We start from the raw sequence: 20,246 nt of genomic DNA on the forward strand, positions 1-20,246 counted from the left end.
CACAAGGCTAGCCGAGCTAAAATGGGACAAAATATTAAAACGAACCTGAGCCTAACTCAAATCATCGCTAAAAGTGCAAAATCATACATGTTATAAATAAGGACGAACCCAATGGAGGACAAAAAACAGTGAATAAAATTGTTTCTATGTTAACCTCTTAAAGGAGCTATATCATGCTATTTTAGCCATTCCAAAGTTAAGTATAGGCATTTATATGATATATTGTACCTCTACCACTATTGAGCACTCATTTTTGTGATAAATATAAGTGTTTTCTGGAGGTATTTTTTGAACCCGGAAGACACAACGCTTCGATTCATTTAACTCCGCCCCCTCTCTCCGCACATACAACTTTACCGTTAAATATAAATAAACAGCAATAAGTGAAGTTACTTCACGATGCAGTTACAAGGAGTTGACATCTGCAACACAGCTTCATAAATGGCTAACACACAAGCTAATATGCTAACACACATGCTAACCCGCGTTTGGATTGACTCACCACTCTGGTCCATCGCTGTTTACATTATGGGACTCGCGTTGGTTATAAAAGTTAATCCACTTTGGTTCTGGCGAAGGTTCACCAAACATCCATCAGTGACAGTCACAGAAAAACAATATTTTGGTGATAGTCGCTGAATCCCGGAGAGAAAAAACAACTGAGTGGCCTCTTCCTGAGAAAGGTTGAATAAACTCCCGTCCTCGTAGCCAAACGCGCTTCTTTTTCTTTTTCTCCGTGACATTATCGTTAATAATAAAGAACAGGTGTGTCCAGAATAGATGACAACGAGCTCCATCGTCACAGCTGCAGCGCAAACATGACTGATCTGTTCAGACGCTCAGGGGTGTTTGTTTTGGCCACAGCTGACCTGGAAGCACCTCGGGCACATCCTTTTTTCTCTTTTAAATTTTTTTTTTTCTTTTTTTTTCCTCTTTGTTTCTCTCTTACGACAGAAATAATGAAAACGCTGTTTTACAAATTAAAATCAGGCCGTAAACATGGCTAAAAGCTCCAAAAAGTCGATTTTGCATGATATAGGACCTTTAACCCCGCCTTCACCAAGCACCTTTTCTCAGATCTTCTTATTCAACCTGGATAGACTCAAACAGACAAAAGCACTAATTTGGAAGATTTATTGACATGTATATTAGTTTTGGGGATCAAACCCCGGCGGTAGACATCGATGTATGCATGAAAGTCAGTATGGATGAACAGCTTGGAGTTAGGGATGTCTTCCCCCAGAGCCTGGACACTGGTGGTGGTATGGAAGACTTGTGAAGATGCAGCAGGGAGAAGAGGCGGAGACGGGGCGGAGGTGGGTCACAGCACAGCCAGTAAGCGAATGAACCATGATTGCTGGGGCTGAAAAGTGGGACTGAGGGCTGATACGGTGGTGCGGCTCTTACGCTGATGGGCTGAGGTGGAGGAAGTGGTCATTGGCTGGAGGCAGGAGATGCTGAAATTAGTCTACCAGGTTGAATCAACGCCTAGGCTTCATTAGGCCAGTGTAAAAACTCATTTGAAAGCTGTACAAGACTCATCTAAATGTATCTTTTTTTGTCACATTTTCATCGATTTATCAGCTTTTTGTTGCGTTTCTGTGACTTTTCTATCACTCTTTTGTAGCTTTTTTGTTGCACTCATTTTGGTCACTTTTTCACAATTTTTCTGTTGCTTTTTCGTCACTTTTCTGTGGCTCCTTTGTTGCATTTTCATTCTCATTTTCGTCTTATTCTCGTTGCTATTTTGAAGCCTTGGAGAAAATTCCCTCGATTCAGGTGGGGGTTAAGAGGTTAAAATGAAAAGAGCTGCAAAAGAACCGGGGTCACACTTATGGCTCAAGTCTGAGAAACAGGGCTTTGAAGGAGCATGTCCTTGTTGCTTTTATAATTATGATTTAGCCGAAGTTGTGACTAGTTCCGTCATTTCCGAGTTGTCGATCCTGGATAGCTCCATGATCCGAGCATGTGTACTGCTGAATGTGGCTCATGGGTCATTACCCTGTTAGTGGGAGGACACAAGAAGCCATTATCCATGGGAGTCTGAGCACTAAATGTTTGATAAGGCCCGAGCGCAGACATCCGCGCGCTCTGCCCTCTCACGCCTCTCACGCCTCACACGCCTCACACTCCGCGGTCATGCAGCAGGAGAGGCTAATTTGTGCATGGCCAGGAATCCATTTACGCAAAAAAATCCTTTAAAAATCAATATCCAAAACAATATTGGTCAAGAAATGCAATGAGAACATTTTAACCATTTATTTTACAAAATTATGTAAAACAATTGATCATTTGTCGTATTAAAACTGCAAGGTATAGCAACGGTGTCACGTTTCTCAAAAGTAGTGCAAATACTTAAGCACCAGACGATGAGCAAAAATAAAAATAACAAACCATCGTGTCCATGTGTGTGGCAGAAAACTTATAAAATATTGCACATGGTGGTGGTCTCTGAGGTCTGCTGGGCTGTTGGCACACAGTCTTCTGGCAGTTTAGGAATCCCGTCCAGCGCCTCCAACTTTGGCAAACAGGAGAAAACCCTGCAACAAAAACATAAGCAAATTAAGAAAAATACAAGCAACAGGCTGCACAATCAGGATTTTTTATCACCAGAACTGTTCGATATATATAGTGGACTCATATGCATTTCAACAAGGTTTCATACATGACACATCCAAATGGAGACAGATTAGTTTTACCTACATCTCTGACCATCCTGCTTCCTCTTTCTTGGCAGCTTGTATTAATGCTTCTGGCAATCTTACATCAACATATATGTAAAATCAGTGTTGCCAGTCATGACGTTTACATGTGAAGTCTAATCCAACTAATGATACTGTCAAACCAGTCTTGTCCCAGTCTGCATGACCACCACCGATCCGAATGCCCTTTGAAAGCAGCAGGGGAGCAGTGCAACTCCCAGCCAGCAGGGGGCAGGGGGTTGATGGCAATGCACACTGTTTCCGGTTCACCTTTGGCTGCTATGTTGTTTAAAACAAAGAACTAGCCCATTTAGCCTTGTTATTTAAAAAAAGAAAGAGGATTATTTGATATATTGTAGATAAATTAAATAAAAGGGATAGATACAGAATATACTCTGGCCCACACTCCAGCATTGTAGGTGGAGGTTATGCACCCTAACGGTGAGAGCTGCTCACCATAAAGCAACAAAAAGAAGAAGTTAGCCCCGCGTAGCCCAGACAACTGCTGTTTTGGGGTTGACTGTGATGTCCTGTGGATCTTTAAAGCAGTACGAAGTAACTCAATGCCCCTAGAGGCCATAAGCACTGCCAGTGTCGTAGCATGTTGCGTTTTGTTTGCTTATTAATTTTCCGTGACAGTAAATACTACGACAGAAAAGACAAACGGAGAGAGGGATAATGTAGATTAAACAATGGAGATAGTTTTTTTCACTCAAATTTGGCTGTAAATACTGTTTAAGTGGCGCTAGCCCACAGTTAGCTTTGCCCGTTAGCATGTTAGCTTCTTCTTCGTGATTCCATTAGTGTGTATTGGTGACTCCTACCCGGTCGTTTTTTTTGTGGTTTTCCAGCCAGAGACACCAGGGGGAGATGAAAGACACCCCAATCAGCCCATTAACACTTGTATTACTCCCAGAGGGACTACGAAAAGGATTTATTAAGGTAAACAAGCTACTTAGTACTGCTTTAACTAAACACCCACAGTTTACGCTAGGGTTTCCCCCAGTGATTAAGCTCTAATCCACTTAAAACGCTAATAAAGAGGCTGATTAGCACTTGGGTGCTACCGGCTAATGTTATATGACACTATGCAACGATACGCTGCGGCTCTTTGTGGAAGAGAATTGTGTTCCATTGGCACAGCTTAAAAGGCCACTTTATGTGTAGCTGGTGGTTTTAGTGACTTTATTGGTGCTTATTTTTTGCTTTCATGTGATCGACGGGAGCTAGTCTAATCTTCTTTAATATACTGACAACTGAAAATGTCTTATTACACTACAGTAGTCCAGATCTTCTATTCTTTTTTCCCATTTTTACAAAACTCAAAAACAAACATAATGATGAACCCCTACAGCAAAGAGAACTGCCTACTTTGACTTATTTGGCCCATGATGAAAAAGGTTTAGACACCACTGATTAAAATATTAGCGTAAGGCTAAATGCTAACTGTAGCGTGGTGACTCACCGGGCGCGGTAGTGTGGGGTGAAGGTGACCGGGTTGCGGCTGAGGTTGAGGGAGCGCAGGGGGCTGTTCCCCAGAGCCCCCAGCCCAGACAGAGAGGCCACGGCGTTGTCCGACAGACAGAGGTGCTCCACGGCCGGGAGCTTTGGCAGCAGGCGGAGGCACACCAGGTGGTTCCGGTGCAGGTTCAGGATCCTGCACCTGTGCGTTAAAACAGGCATGTAGTTTATTATTTATATAGTTTTCAGGTGACAAAATCATCAGGAGCACTGTCTGAAGTGATGTTTGTCAAATTAGACAGTCAGAAGAACCGTTTTTATTGGATTTAAGAGGAGAACTAGCAAAACTCTTGGTCTCTTAACAAGAAAATACCCAGTCTTCACTATAACATGTTTAACTATTCAGTATTGATTTATTTGGGAAATTGTAAATTCAATGACTGAACAATATCTTTAAGGTTTTTTCCAGAGGGATTTTTTTAATATATCTAATTCCCAGCCTGATTTATTGAGTTTTGAATTTGTTTTTTATTTACAGATTTTACACTAACAAACTAAAACGACCAACCAAAATGTAAAATTGTAACTAATATGTCAACAAAATAAAACTATGAATTTAAACCTGGCTCAATCAATTATTCAGCTTTCGCCGCCAAAAATAGGGGAAATAGAGTTCGGGAAATTCCACTGTAACCATGGAGATCCGCCGTTAGCATACATATTCCAGACTAAAAACAGTATAAAAAGTGGAGAAAAAAGCAGTGGAAAAACTCATTAGCTGTTGAACTACTTCTTGTAAGTCCAAGTGTTTTAATGTGTATAACAATAACTCCAGTATTTCACCTTAAAATCTCCATTAGTATGGAGATTTTCAGTATGACTTCACATTTACCTATTTTTAAGGATGGATGCATCATGTTAGCATCATGCTAATGCTAATGGATAGCTAGACTGGCTAAGGCTGCCGTTTTTTTCCACTTCTACTGATCAATCTGCTGTAAGAAATCATATGGAAATATCCATATGGGCCCGATTTACACTTGACTTTACTTATGTGTGGTAAATACGTTATTCCACCAGAAAATGGCTGAAAAGAGTGGAAATTTGTGTTTCCCAAAAGATTCTATTTTCCCCCTCGGCGAAGTCACGCCACCTTCTATTATGACGTGAAACCATCTGTATCTATTGACTTGGTTGGCACGGCAACAGTTTCAATTGTTTGCCATCATCTGTATCACTTCCTGTCAGTGTCCAATAAGGAAGTGAAACGATAAACATGACAAAAATGGCTAAACTAAAAAAAAGCTGGGTACAATCTTTATCAAAATCTTAAATAGGTAATTGGGCTAACTATGTTCTAGCAAAAATTGTGTCTAATGTGTCAATATGCACTTCAACATCCTATCAGATGAAGTTTAGTGGCCGCCAGATGTGTATCAGACCAACAAAAACTAGAAACATGACTGAAATTAAGTTAGCATTTAGCCTAGAGGACACTTTTAGACTCTATTTTGTGTCTAAAGTAAAATCTCAAAAGGTCTCTGCATTCATTAATGATTTCTAACTAGGCTTTGACTTCACCTGACTGTGGTCGATGGGTTTGACAACAGCTGAAAACATCTTGATCATTTAAAGTTGTGATGATGGCTAATGCTAACGGCTATAAGAAAAATACATTGAGCATGCTAACGGACTCTGAAAAGTCTCCCAGATAGATACTGGAGCTATCTGGGTTGCTAACTGTTTTAAATGACTCCAGTATTTTACCTTTTAAAGTCTCCATTAGCTTATTATGGAAAAGCTCAAATCATCCATATAAATGCACTCCCTCCACTGCCTCATCTTCACTGCAGCAGCGAAACCATTAGCCCCTTTAACCTACTGTATCTTTTTCCGCACTTCTGTCTCTTCCTCATCAGTGTCCGAGAAAGTCTAAGTTCATCCATTCGATAGAGTTCGTGGGAGGCGCGATGATTACCTTGGCAGTCGAACAGAGCTCAGATCCGTCAGGGAATTGTCGACCAGCTGCAGTTTCTCCACACGGATGAGCCGGCGAAGGATGCGGATGAAGTTCTCCCTTTGGTATGGATCGCCTAAATCCTGGTAGGACAGGTTCAGCTCCTAACGCGGAAAGAGAATCACTTCAGAAGAGTTTTTGCAGTTATTCTCGATTGATGTGACATTAAATGCACCACCAGCTGATATTGAACTAACTTGTCCAAAACAAAACTTGAAATACTATCTATGGTTTGTTGAATGTTGAAGGCAAAAAAGATACGCTTGATCACATGGGAGTGGATTTTCTCCTGTTCGGCTTTACCCAAATCTAAAGGTTTCTCGACTGGAGCTCACCTCATTTGAAAGCTAAGACCGACAAAACTCTAAGCTTCTTCCTCGTTATGACTGTCATGTTTTCATCCTTTTTGTTTCTGTTTTGATCACATTTTTGTTGCTTTTTTGACATGTTTTGGTCAAATTTTTGTGTCTTTATCACAGTTACATTACACACCAGTGTGGCCCCGACGCAGCAATGAAAATGCAATGAAAATGTGATTAAAAATGTGACAAAAATGTGACAAAAAAAGTAATGAAAGTGTGATAAAAAACCTGCAACAAAAACTACTAAAAGAAGCTTAGTTTTCCAGGACTTCGCATTCAAATGAGGCGTTACACTGGCCTTTAGCCTGTAAGCTCTCCAGGCAAGAAGCTTTCATATTTGGAGAAAATGTGCTGTTACAGGGGCTAGATGCAAGTTGGTCATTTTATACTCACTACTGCCACCTCAGGTCATACGTGTAACTGCACCTTCTATATTAAGCTCATGCATGCGCACCCGAAGTAACACCTTTTTGAGTGACAGTGGATTTTAGAGGCAGTTGTAGTGAACAGGTCTGGGCTTATTCTACACATTAGGACATGGCTGGAACATGTAGGGGGAGGAAAATACATAATTTTACCATTTTTAAACTCTGTATAGTCTCTTTAAGGGGCAAAAAAAAATAAAAAAAAATTACTTAAAGGCACGCCGTGTAACATTTTGGACCATACTGTTGCCATCAATACAAAACATGCTCCTAATGAGCAGCTCGACAAAGAAAATGCTTTTACTGCTGTGGGTAATCAAAGAATGGATCTGGATGAGGACCTGACCTATTCAAATCTCAAATTCTTCTGCCTTTAGTCACATCCCCCCAATGAGCCCAGACCTGTTCACCACAACTGCCTCTAAAATCCTGCACTGTCACTCAAAAAGCTGTCATGCATGAGCTTTATATAGAAGGTGCAGTTACACGCATGACCTGAGGTGACAGTAGTGAGTATACAATGATCAACTCTCATCTAGTCTCTTTAAGAATAAAAAAAACTTATTCCATTGGCAATAAAAGGTTTAATCTGATCTTAGACCAGACCAGAAAACCTTAGATCTAATCTCCTAATTGAAGTAAATATATGTAATTTCTACCTTTAAATTATTATTCTTTTCCCAGTGTAACCTGTTTGCATGACCATAATGGCAACTACTGCGTTTTATCATCCAATTACCAAGCTGTTTTTGTGCTGCAAATTACATCACAATCGTTTGCATTGCAGTTTCATTTAAAAAGGGCATTATATCTGCTGTGCAAAGTGCTCCTTGTAAAGAAAAAGGTTTGCAGTATTAAGGGAAACGTGTGATCTGTGTCAGGAACAGCGTCAGGCTCAGTACGCACCGCACAGTTTTCCCAGTTCTCCTGCAGTCTCTCCTCCCAGCTCTGACCCTCTCCCTCTTTGCTCCTCCGGGTTCCCCTCTCCACATGCACCTCATGACCCACTCGCTCCAACAGCTCCTCATCAGATGGACCTGCGAAAGACAGCACCGTGTCGTCAATAATGTAATATTTGTTTTAATTTTTCAACATGCCTGACAGTAAATAGAGCTGCCAAAGTGGAGTATTCCTTACAAGTGCATGTAATAGAAGCAATATACTAGTGTTATATTGCAGGTTTATGCAGCCTGAGACAAATGTTTACTGGCTTTGGGTGATCGGTATCGCCTGTGAATGCAGCTCACATCCAATGAAATATCAGGTTTTTTATTTATCAAAATGAACTGTAGCATGTAGTTCACACTTGAATCATTTAGGCTTGTATGTGGAGAAAACAAATAATACATGATCTAACAGGTAGGGTTAGTATTTTTTGTAAATCTTTCATAAACATAACAGATTTTCTCAAAACAAGAAACATGAGTGCTTCTGAGGTGCTCTTCCAAGACTGGGCCAGCGTTGCAATGATCAGGAATAATTTGACTTGATTAAAGGAATAGGCCACCGTTTTTACATACTGAGATATGTTCTTACCTAACCTTAGGCGAGTTAATATATCCCCGTCTGGTCTTTGTACGTGCGCTCTGTCACGCAAACGGAGCCCACATGTCATATAGCTCCAAAAAAGCTCACGATAGAAGCTACCAAGCTCTTCCACGTGTTCCCTATTTAAATAAAGTTACGTGAAGTGTTTTCATGCGAAGTATATTTACACAGAAATGTAGCATGTCGATTTTATAAGCAGATATATCCCATATCTGTTGTATGAAAGATTAAAAGTCCTTCCTGTCTTCGTCAGGGCATAAGAATTAGCCCCAGGTGTGTCCCTTTTAAAATAAGAGAACATGTGATCGGAAGTCACATGACCAAAATAATAATTATTTACAAATATTTACAATGTTACTTCCCAAAGCATGGAGAAAAACTTTAAAACAGAGCAATATTCAGGAGATCAAGAGGAAGGATTGAGGCACCAACTGTACATCACTGTATAGAGAAAGCAGTGTATACAGTAACAGTGAATGCATCAATATCACACATATTTCTGCATCTCGCCCCTTTAAGAGATTAAGGTGCAAAACATTTAAAATCTGGTTTAATTATGTTCTTTTTATAACATGATGCAGGTATTACTTTGTACTTTTTCAAACTATTAAGAGCTGATCCTACAAACATCTCCAAAAAATGCTGTGTCAATGTAATGTTTTACTTATCCATCCAATCACGTAATCCTCCCTCCCCATATGTTTCCCATTTGTCTCTTCTATTGTGTCCTGTGTCCTTCTCACTTGTGTAAATATGCACTTTATATCGTATATACCTATTACTTTATACCTGTGTATTACCTGTCACTTAATAAATAAATAAATAAATAAAGTTTAAAAACCACTGAGTGTTTTTGGGGTTTGAGAGAATCCATTGACACCTTCTCTGACTCTGGGGCAGGTCAGCTGGTCCCCGGTCACGTCACACTGCTCCAGGCGATGCCACGACACGAACTGGAAGCGGCTGGACGGAAGCTGATACACAAAGAGGGGAACAATTAGTTGAGAGAATACTTTTGCGTTCAGCTAGTTATACGTCATGCAAATTTCCTCTAATGTTGGACGAAAGGCTTTTTTTTAATCGTATCTCTTTACATAGGCCTGTTTTCAGCCCAGATTTGAACAGTTGTCATAGTTTTGCCAAATCAAAACACATTAATTTGAAAATGTGTTTTGCGTGAGTCAATAAAACTGACCTAGAGAGACATGGAGCTAGAAAACATTTTCCAAACATGACCCCTTTGACCCAGAACATGCTTCACCTTTACTCTGTAACTTTATCCCGCCCTTTGTGAGAGTGGACATCGGTCTGTCCCCACTTCACCTGACCCTCGCTCAGCGCACAAAGCTTTACCGTCCTTTACAGCGGCCATGTTGCACCAAAGCATCATCAATGAGGATTATGTATTTGAGTAACTTTTGCTGAATACATTTTATAAGTAAGGAAGCCCTACAGTTTAAGAAATTGCCAAAGAGCAGCATGTGTAGAGGAGGAAGAGAAGCAAAATACTAACGTTACTTCAAAAGAATTTGCATACATAGAAGTAAAAAGTAGTGAGCCAAATAATTACCCGAGTATAAGTAAAAAAGCACTTTGAAAATACTACAAGATACTGAGTTTTAATGTTTGTCTGACCAAAATAATATTCAACCTGAAATTAGATAAAACAAAAGAAAAATAATTCAAGTTTTCAAAGGCATGCTGTGCAACATTTTGGATTACACTGTTATTTACGGCTGACTATGGCAATTGAATGTATTTTAACACATTTTAATATATAATTTAAATATACAGTATATACAGTACATTTTTTTATTTTTATATATTTTTATGAGTTGTGTCGATTTGTTTTATTGTGTTTTTATTGTGTTTGTGTGCTTTTGGTGTTGCTGTGAGGCACACTGAGTTGCCTTGTGCATGAAATATGCTGTATGAATAAATTTGCCTCGCCACTGTTGCAACCAATGTCCTAACAAACACAGGAGACGCTATTTTTGCAGTGGGTGATCAAAGAATTGATTGGGATGAGGACTTAACCTTTTTTAAATCTCATGTTTGGCTGCCTTTACTCGATATCTCCATGGAGACGAGCTGGAGATGTCCCGCCCCCAGGAAAGTTAAGTGTAAAGACAAATGTTTGGGATTTTTCAACAAAATTAACATCTGTGATAAAGTAAGTGCTTGTATTTTATTCTATTTATGGGATGAAATGGGTCTTTAAAGGGACTATACAGAGTTTAAAAATGTTTAAATACCGTCACGCAGGAGCTTAATGTAGACGGTGCAGTTACACATATGACCTGAGGTGGCAGTAGTGAGTATAAAATGGTCAACTTGGATCTAGCCCTTTTAAACTTTGATTAATTTTCATGTTAACATGAAGCATTTTACACTTAATGATTTACTTACTTTGGTTTCTCTTTCTAAGCAAGTAAGAATATTTATAATAACAATATTGGTCAAGCAGTAGTAAAAAGAAGGCAAAGTACTCTTGAGCGTGTGTGGTTCTCACCGGTGTGGCTAAGAGGCCGGAGTCCGGGCTGCGCTCCACAGACAGAGGGGTGAAAGTGCCAGCGAGCTCCGAGCACTGGGACGAGTGGGACTTGGGCAAACTGCTGCTCTGAGTGTTCACTCCCGACGAACTGACAAGCGGAAAATACACTTTAACTTTAACACTTTCAGTAATAAGAACCTCACTTTCTGAAACGTGTAGGAACAGGTTACAGCAAAGGATTGGTGTGTGAATGGTTTAAAATCCCTCAACTAGGAATTATACATGTAGCAGAAAGTCACATTTAAAGACTTTTAATGCCATTTAAAGTCCAGATGCAATATTCTCAGCCAAATCTATGCATTTATAACTTCTTAAGGAGGGGGTATTGTGCTTTTTCCAATCACATAGCACCAGTCTATAGCACACTACAATGATGACCAAACCTTCTGTTGGTCTGTAAATGCAGCAAATTAGAACAACTGCCTTGTATAAAATTGCTCTCTCAAAATGGCTGTAGTGAATGTCTTGAAATAGGCCTCTGTCTCTTTAAGAACCTCTGACCCTTTCCGACACGCCCCCTCCACACGCTGTCTGTGGCATCAGTGGGGAGGGGGTTCTGTTGAGGAGCAGTGGTTGGTTACTCGGCTGGTGACGAAAGCTCTGAGGCGTCTCCAGGAAGTGGGGGCGTTCCTAGGAGGACTCAGGCAAACCTATCCCTAAAATGGCCGCCATCAGAGTTTTTACAGATTACTCAAAAATACGTGAATGTGCCAAGGCAACACTTCAGGCATATTTTTAATGAGGGAATGACATAATAACATGATGTAAAGCTGGAAAAAGTCGATTTTGCATAATACCCCCCCTTTAAGATTTCCAAACATTGCATTAAACAGTGAAAAGAAGGAAACTGTTAAAATAAAAGACAATTTGGGATATAATGGGTAACTTCTGAACAAAATGTCTGCAATATAACGTGTATTGCTCCATTAATGTAGCTTTTTGTCATGAACTTATCAGGAAAAACTGTTGCTCAAGTTCATTATTTTGAATTACTATGTGTTGGAATCATATTTAATGCTATTTTGATGGCATTCGAGCAGAAATGCTGCCTCAACACATGATAATAATATAGCATCATCCAAGCATTATCAGGTCTAGATCAAATCAGGCCTAATCTGGGTCCAAAAAGTCTCTAAAACAGGCCACAGTTGAACCACATAAGCACAATGTTCTTATTTGAGTTGGTTTGCGTTGGTATATAGTGGAAGAAGTGTTCATGTACTTCAATTTTGTTTTTGTTTTTTTACTTTGGAAGTTAAAATGGCTTAAATTAAGTGAAACATCCTTAATCTGATTCTGTTCTTAATGCATAAAGATGGCTTTTTTTTTTTGCAATGATAGATGCATAAATAGAATAGTTTTTAAGTAAAATGGACATGACCCTGAGTGCCACATGAAGCTACCACAGTTTGAGAATCACTGGGCGAGTACGTTTTAAGGGTCCTAACAACAACATGCACCCACTCCTTCCTCAAAGCCGGAGCCCCACAGCCGTGGAACTGGCAGGTCACCCGTCTGCGCCCCTCGTATGAACGGTTGCACCCGTCCTGCCCCTCGTATGAACGGGTTTGGGTGAAACAAAAGCCCGGCTGTGAGAAACGCTGAACGCCGGCTCACTGGTTTGAGTTACGGTCAGCTGGGCCTGTCGGAGCTGATTAGCCCCCGTTGTCATGGCAGCAGTCGACACCTGAGCAGGCACTATTAGTTTAGATTTGGCCCAGTTCATGGGACAGAGACAGCGGCCGCCCGGGACTCCATAATTCAATTAGGAGGCAGTGGTTAGAATAGGTTACAGGAGCTGGCCAGGTCAAATTATAACAGATTAATGTGGAAGTGAAAAGACATGAAATTACACTAGATTAGAGAAAATGAACAACATTTTGGCGAAGGATCCAGGCTGAAACAGCAAACGTCCTGATAACATGATATGGGTGCAGTGCCTTACCTTTCGGACATGTCCCAGTATTGTGCAGGTAGTTTTTCCTGGTGGTTAGGTCATAGTAAACGGCTCGGTCCGGCCCTGTGCTTCTGTAAGAGTGACCCATGGAGCCCGATAGTCCAGTTTTACAGCGTTATTGTGTGGAGCGGTTACAAAGTGCTGAGCTCCTGTGGCTCGCGGGCCGCTGCTCCATGAGACCAGGGTCACAGCGACGCTCCTCGAGCTCCAGCTATCGGCCCGATCACTGTTGCCTGGCAACGCACAGGCATCTCCTGTTTACAGGGAGGAGCGAGGGAGCAACCCCGGCACAGGGTCTGATATATAACATTCACAATATCAAAACTATAAAAGGTCAGGTACGCAAGATTTATAGGTATCGCTTTGAATGAAGGTGTTCTCATTAAGCATTAGTAATCATTTAACGGTTAAGGTTAGGTTTAGGGTTTTGGCTATGAATAAGTGTATTATTAGCATGATTAGGATGTTAACAGATAAAAGTATAAGCAGTGTGTTAAAACTTTACAAGTATTAGTGCTTGTTAATTCTTAACGAGCACACCTGAATATAAACCGTTACCGATTTATATTTTGTAATTGTATAAACATTACCTTTTTGTGCCCAGATATAAAGAAATCAAATTTATTGGCATCATGTGAAAGTTGTTCTCTTTGGGACTCTTTTTTACTTTGGCATCCCAGCACCTGATCTCTATAAAATCCAGGTGTAGGACCAGAAGTAACTGAAGTTAACCGAGTTACTGAACTCTTTGACATGTGATATGATTATCCTCACAAATTAATTCATAGCCGATAGTTTGTAAAGCAGATTTCATAGGCAGGATTTTCATTAAGGAGAAAAATCCATGTGTATAATCACTGCTGGTATGGCCCATAGGTTTCTCCCTGTATACATCGACATCCAGGAACGGTGCAGCACATCCATTTTCCTGCATCGTGCTTAGCAACCGGCCTTAGTTACGCAGTCCGCTCTGCTCACCTGTGAGGCCCAGCTGGGGCCCAGGCAACACCACGTAACGTGATGAGGCAAAAGTTCAACTGCAACAGAGTTATACGCTGCTATTACAATATTCTTTACAAACTGTGATTTAGACCACAGCCATTAAAACTCTAGAGGGGACATTCCAACTGCTGCCGGGGGGCAAATGTGGCGGCCATCTTGCAATTGTCCTATCAGCCAAATTCTAATGTAAAGAAGTGTAAAAAAGATATATTTTACTGTGGTAATTATGGTAGGTGGACATTTTTTTGGTTTTATACAGACAATATATTTGCATTTCAATACACTCTAGTCCCATCCATAATAAACAAATATATTTATTTATTTACCCTTTAAAGGTTTGCTCAACCATTTGGTAGAGCACACTTTATTGAATCATGTGTTCTGCCTAGCTCTACCATTCTCTACCAAGTGTGTAATACTCAAAATATCCAGTTTAGATAAGGGTTGGATTGGTTTGGACTGGTTTGTGCTGGTTTGGACTGATTTAGATTGGTTTAGATCGAGTTTAGACTGATTTAGACCAAGCATTGACTGGTTTCTACTGGTTTAGACCAGTTTTAGACTGATTTAGATCAGGTTTGGACCGGTTTAAAAAAATAATAATAATGTTGTCTCCCAAATGGTTATAAAATCCTTTTTTTTTATGGTTGTGAGGGTAACATTAAAGAGTTAAAGAAAACTTTGACGAGAAAATCATTTTTCACATTAGTTTCGTCAAACATGGATGACACGTTGATGATCAAAGTCAAATGACAATAAAATAACAAAAATAAGTAGCTTCTCCAATTAGTTTCCATTTGTTTTTGAAGAGAATGGACAGTTACAATCTGGCCGCCAGAGCTGGACATTAAATCCAGTGGATAACTATGGCAAAGTCCTATCTAGGGTTTATGCTGTGATGGTTTGGACTTCTACAGACTCTCTGAAATGCATTAGTTTTAGTTTAGTGGTTCATATTTGAGTCTTCTCTTGAATGTTGATTCAATCTTGAACTCAGTGGGCTCAATCTTCAATTTAAAAACATTGGTTACGAATCTAATCGAAAAAAGGTATTTGCTTTTACCCCCCTCAAAAAAAACGTGCCGTCCTTGAGCCTAGAGTGCACAAACATCACAAAGACTCAGCGTATAAGGACAAAAATGTTTATTCGGCAATAAATACTGAGCATAATATATATAACACACTGCCAAATGTACATGAATAATAAAATAGGTTAAAAGTTACAGTGTGCACGTAGTAGATCTTAGGTAAAAAGATTAAATACTGTTAAGAAGTAGAGCTTGTGCATCTTTAATGGGGGTAACTAACAAGCTGCTCAACTTAAAGGGGCTGCGCATGGACTACAGAGTACCTCCATGGGTTTTGAGATTACATTCAAGACAGTTCGGACGCCGCTTCTGGATTCAACGGCGAATCAGAGGCTCCAGATGCAGAGGAGTGACACGTGACTTCCAGACGGCGAGCAAAAACGTCCCCACTTTTTATCTCCCAGTTAATGGCTAATGTTTATCAAAAGCCAAACCTATCCCTGACTTTGTTCTAGTAGTGTAATGTTTGTTTATGTGTTGTTTTGTCCTGCAGTATGCTGTAAAAGCAGGAAAAAGAACTTTATAATTGATGCACATCGAACAAAGCCTTTCCATCGATGGTGAATTTTCAGGCTAGTTGTTGTTGTTCGCTTCCTAAAACAGGAAAGTTTAGACCATGACTAATAATTAAAAACCCACCAAAAAAATCTGGACTATTTGATGAAATTATTATATAAAGACAGGGCAATTATTTTTTATGCAAGGCTTGTTCAAATCTTGTGAGCCATTAGCTTCAACACCTAAGTTCCCTCTAGTCCCGTCGTAAGCCGCGTCTCGCTTCTGTGCATATAGGCCATAATACGCTCTCAGTCGTCCAGAATTATTCCACCTAAGTAGAGATTATCAATTATGGTCAACTGGACTGGACTGATTGAGTAGACGTTTTTTCACTTCGATCTTCAAAAGCTTCTTTTCGTTCTTGTAGTCAATTGTCAGACTATGAACAAGCTGGATCTGGGTCAGTGGATCAACCTTTCACCAAAGACAAGCTGCAATAAATGTATTTATTCCAACAGATGATTTAATGTGGCCCTTTGAGGAGCATGAATTTCTGAGCAGGTAAAGCCCATTCCTGTGCGGAGTTATGGATATTTAAATAAATAACCCGTTTGCTCACTCTAGCCACTGGGGGCAGCTTAAATTAAAAAAAAGGACAGAATTCCACATGTGTCCAGCAGCGCGCACTGATATAATAAAAGATCAGGATATAAACAGCATATTATAACCACGTGGTAAATGGTCAGTCTGCCCCAGGGCGGCTGTGGCTACAATAGAAACTTACTGCCATCGAATGTGGAGTTAATGAATAATGCCTTCATTTAGCACTTTGAGAAACATGTGACACAGGCTGATGAAGCACAATAAGTGTAAGCTGTTGTTATTTATGAGGCCACAGTCCTTTACAATATATGCGGCCGGCGACCCGTCGTGGGGGGTGAATTTCGGTCCTCGACCCAAACGACGTTGACATCCCTGTCTTAGATTCATTGTTTAAAAAGTGCTTGAATTAAGACAATTCATGCTGATTTTGAGTAGGTTTGGACTGCCTTGAAATACGATTGCCAATGGAACAAGCATTATTTCGCTTAAAACGAGAGAAATTAACTTGTGCACTTAAAATAAGACAAAAAAGGCAAAGGTAAAAAAAAAACATGCTGGCTCCATTTGCGACAGTCCAAATCTACTCAAAATCAGCACTAATCCCAATATTTCAAGTACTTTTTAAAGGGGCTAGATGCAAGTTGGCCATTTTATACTCACTACTGCCACCTCAGGTCATACGTGTAACGGCACCTTAAAATCCTGACCCAGAAGTTGACAACCACAGATCTTGTTTGATCTGGATAATGTTTCATTTTATTTATTTCAAAAGAACAGATCACAGGAGCAGCGGGAGGGTTTTGTTAATGCCGAGTTTCCTCCAGCCCAAAATAAAGACTATTTTAAAAGAAGAAACTGAAGATCCGAGGCACTTGTGACGAGTTAAAAGTCCTTAATTGAGACAAATGGGACATTACCGATGGGCTTCGATCTATTCTAGGTCTTCATCAGGGCAGACAGTCAAAAAAGTCCCATTTTTCTCAATAAAGGACTTTTACATTGTCAGAAGTGCCTTGGATCTTCAGCTTCAGTGTTTTGCATGGATTTTATTTCATCTTTCTGCAAAGACTATTTCAATTAGCAACACTGTTCTTAGTGTAAACAAGTTTTCACTAAATCAACCAAGTCCAGTCGACGATATTTGCAAACCTCGACTACAAAAGCTCTTCACTTGAATGCAGTGGACCTCAGCTATAGTTTGCGAATACTTTTTAAAGCACATTCATCACCGTGGAGATACCCTGGTTTACATACTTGTTTCTTATGTACAAACACTGCTTTTAACGAGAGACTATGTACACTTCCCGCACGTCTGTGTTTAAAGCTTCCAGTATCAAAACTTCACATAGTTATTTCAATATAGAATTTACCATAGAATATCTGTGAAAGAGTATAAAACACAGCTGAAGATTGTGAGAGAGGATAGGTAGCGTTTATGATGTCAGAATCGTATTGACTGAGACTTAGCGGCTGCGCGTTCATCGTTGCTGTCATTATATTGAATCGAAGTCGTCGATGGGGTCGACCACCTCCGGGGTCATGACTCTGCCCATAAACAGGATGGAGCCTGGAGAAGACAAGTGAGAGAGACAGATTATTAAAAATTGGTTTACTTTGCTGTACACGCTGTCACATTTTTATAGACAGATGAGGGAGGCAGTTCTACAGTAATAAAGTATGGATCTTATATGGAGCTTTTCTCAGTCATTAGAGTCACTATATTTACACCATATTTGGTGGGAAGCGACATGTTGTAGACACAGCTGCAAAGGGGAATTTGGAGAATTTTTTGCATATTTTCATTAATTAAAGCAGAACTAAATAACTCATACCCCTAGAGGCCAAAAGCACCACTGCAGGTGTCGTAGCATGTTGCGTTTTTTTTTGCTCATTAATTGTCCGTGAGAGTAAATACAACACTGCCAGAAAAGACAAAGGGAGAGAGAGATGTTGTACATCCAATTACACAATGGAGATTTTTTTTTTTCCCTCAAACTTGGCTGTAAACACTGCTAAAGTGGCGCTAGCCCGCAGTTAGCTTTACCCGTTAGCCTGTTTCATCTTAGTGATTCTATTAGTGTGTATTGGTTGCTCCGGTCCGGTGGCAGTCAAGTTGCAAACATGGTTTTCTGGCCAGAGACACCAGGGGGAGATGAAAGACCCTCCGATCATCCCATTAACACTTGTATTACCCCCACAGGGACGGATTTATTGAGGTAAACACGTTACTTAGTGCTGCTTTAAGGATCTGCACTTAGGTACTGTTTTTATGGAGAACATTACTTTAAAGTGGACATACGCATCATGCATATGGGGCTTGAAGATAGACTTAACATTATTTTGATGCCATAGCGTTGACATTTACATTTTATAATTTGAAACGTCTCTGTAACAATTATATAGTCATGAAATACAGACCTGAAGATGGTGAAGATTTTGACTGAAGCTCATCCTGCAGGCAGCTGCCAGATCAACTTATTGAAAGATTGAAATTGAAACAGCGCAGAATGACTCAGTGCCAATATAATTCTGGATTATGGCTTTAATAATGTTGATTTTGCATAATATGTCCTCTTGAGTTTTACTACATTTGTGACTAACTCTTTCTACTGTACTACTATTTCTATTTCAATAAAAGGCTCCAAAAGTATTAAGGTGGCTGCATGTTTAGTCTCATTTTAAAGCACTATGTCAAAGTTATTATTCACAACATTTAATCAAACTGATTTATGCTTTTCTGTTTTGAGCACTTGAGTAAGTTATTTTAACTAAGGAACTTTTACTTATTGAAGTTGAATTTTTCTCAAGTCATAAAAACACAGCATGGTTAAAAATAGTTTGAATGCTCAATATTCCGTCGACAAAAGCCAATAAGCCACAGCACACGCTCAACACCTTTGAAAGCATAAATTTAAAAGTGAGAAAAGGAGCAGCGTGTTCTTGGTCTCGTCGCTTCCTGGGCACATCTCGCACATCTCGGCTTATAAACACGGCCTACCTGTCCGCTGGTTCCTGATGACAAAGAAGAAGGGATGATCCGCCATCACTTGTGGATACAGCACCAGGGTCCGGGTCAGGGCGATCATTCCTGCAACAAAGGAACAAATGAAGGTGTTACGCTGACAGAAGGAGGTCAGGCCACTTCAGCGCGGTGAATGTAAGCCCCACCTGAGCCCGCCGCTCCCTCTGCGCCTTCCTCAGTCACCTCCAAGTAGGCTTTCTGCACCGCCTTGCTCACAAACAGGTCCTTCTCATCTGAAGTGAGATACAAAAGGTGAAGACACAATACAATGAAGAATGAATAGAATACAAATGCTGTTATACTGAGTTTGTTTTTTCACTCTTTCTAGTTATTTTCTGTAAGCTATAAGCATATTTAGCTCATACAAATACAGTTGAGTTAAAATCGGGTCCGTATTAATGAAATGTTTTGTCTCACTCTTACATTAGAAAATTAAGCAGATTTTCCAGCGGAAATGGAAAAAAACAAAACACAACACTCGAAGCTAGCGGTTAGCATGAAGCTAACATTAGCATCATGGCTAGGAGAACTGCCTTGTACGTCTCCATGTCTCACTGACCTATTTTCTACCACAAAAAGATACAAAGGCAAGACACTATAGGTCAGTGAGGGTAAAAGAAATCAATTTAGAGATATCTATTTGAAACGTTTGCGGAACATTATAGATATAAATATGAGAAATAAAAAATGTACTGTGAGTGTTCTACCATTTAAGGTTTTCATATAAGGATTGCCCATATTTTGAGCAACAAACTCTAAATAATGGTTAGACCCAGGTTTAAATTAATGGTTTTATTTTGTTGATTTTAGGCCTTTTAGTTTTAGTCACATTTTTAGTCATTTCTAAATGTGATAGTTTTAGTCAAGTTTTAGTCAGTGTCATTATAAAAAAAATAATAATTAACTTCGATAAGTATTGGCAATTTGGATAAATAATAATAATCTCTCCCCTCCTGGAACCTTAACATGGTGGAGGGGTTTGAGCGCCTGAATGTTCCTGTGAGCCA

The 20,246-nt window shown here is 39.9% G+C and overlaps 2 protein-coding genes across 2 annotated transcripts in view; both read right to left on the bottom strand.

Moving 5' to 3' along the window:
• Positions 1 to 2,382: 2,382 nt before the first annotated feature.
• Positions 2,383 to 8,954, bottom strand: LOC306969631 (acidic leucine-rich nuclear phosphoprotein 32 family member B; the record flags this gene model as incomplete). The annotated part of the gene is made up of 5 exons (XM_079565312.1): positions 2,383 to 2,540; positions 4,168 to 4,365; positions 6,142 to 6,284; positions 7,874 to 8,004; positions 8,948 to 8,954. 5 exons carry the CDS (start codon positions 8,952 to 8,954, stop codon positions 2,423 to 2,425), a joined length of 597 nt encoding a protein of 198 aa, XP_079421438.1. The 3' UTR covers positions 2,383 to 2,422.
• An 8,385-nt stretch (positions 8,955 to 17,339) lies between these two features.
• Positions 17,340 to 20,246, bottom strand: part of serpini1 (serpin peptidase inhibitor, clade I (neuroserpin), member 1) — a 30,617-nt gene continuing 27,710 nt past the window's right edge. The window contains exons 7-9 of the mRNA XM_079574638.1: positions 19,386 to 19,472; positions 19,216 to 19,305; positions 17,340 to 17,784 (exon numbers count right to left, since the gene is read on the bottom strand). Coding sequence (XP_079430764.1) covers positions 17,711 to 17,784; positions 19,216 to 19,305; positions 19,386 to 19,472 — 251 coding nt within the window. The 3' untranslated portion in view covers positions 17,340 to 17,710. The remainder of the gene's footprint in view (positions 17,785 to 19,215; positions 19,306 to 19,385; positions 19,473 to 20,246) is intronic.

The sequence above is a fragment of the Gobius niger genome (assembly GCF_951799975.1).
Source record: "Gobius niger genome assembly, chromosome: 1".
Taxonomy (NCBI): Eukaryota; Metazoa; Chordata; class Actinopteri; order Gobiiformes; family Gobiidae; genus Gobius; species Gobius niger.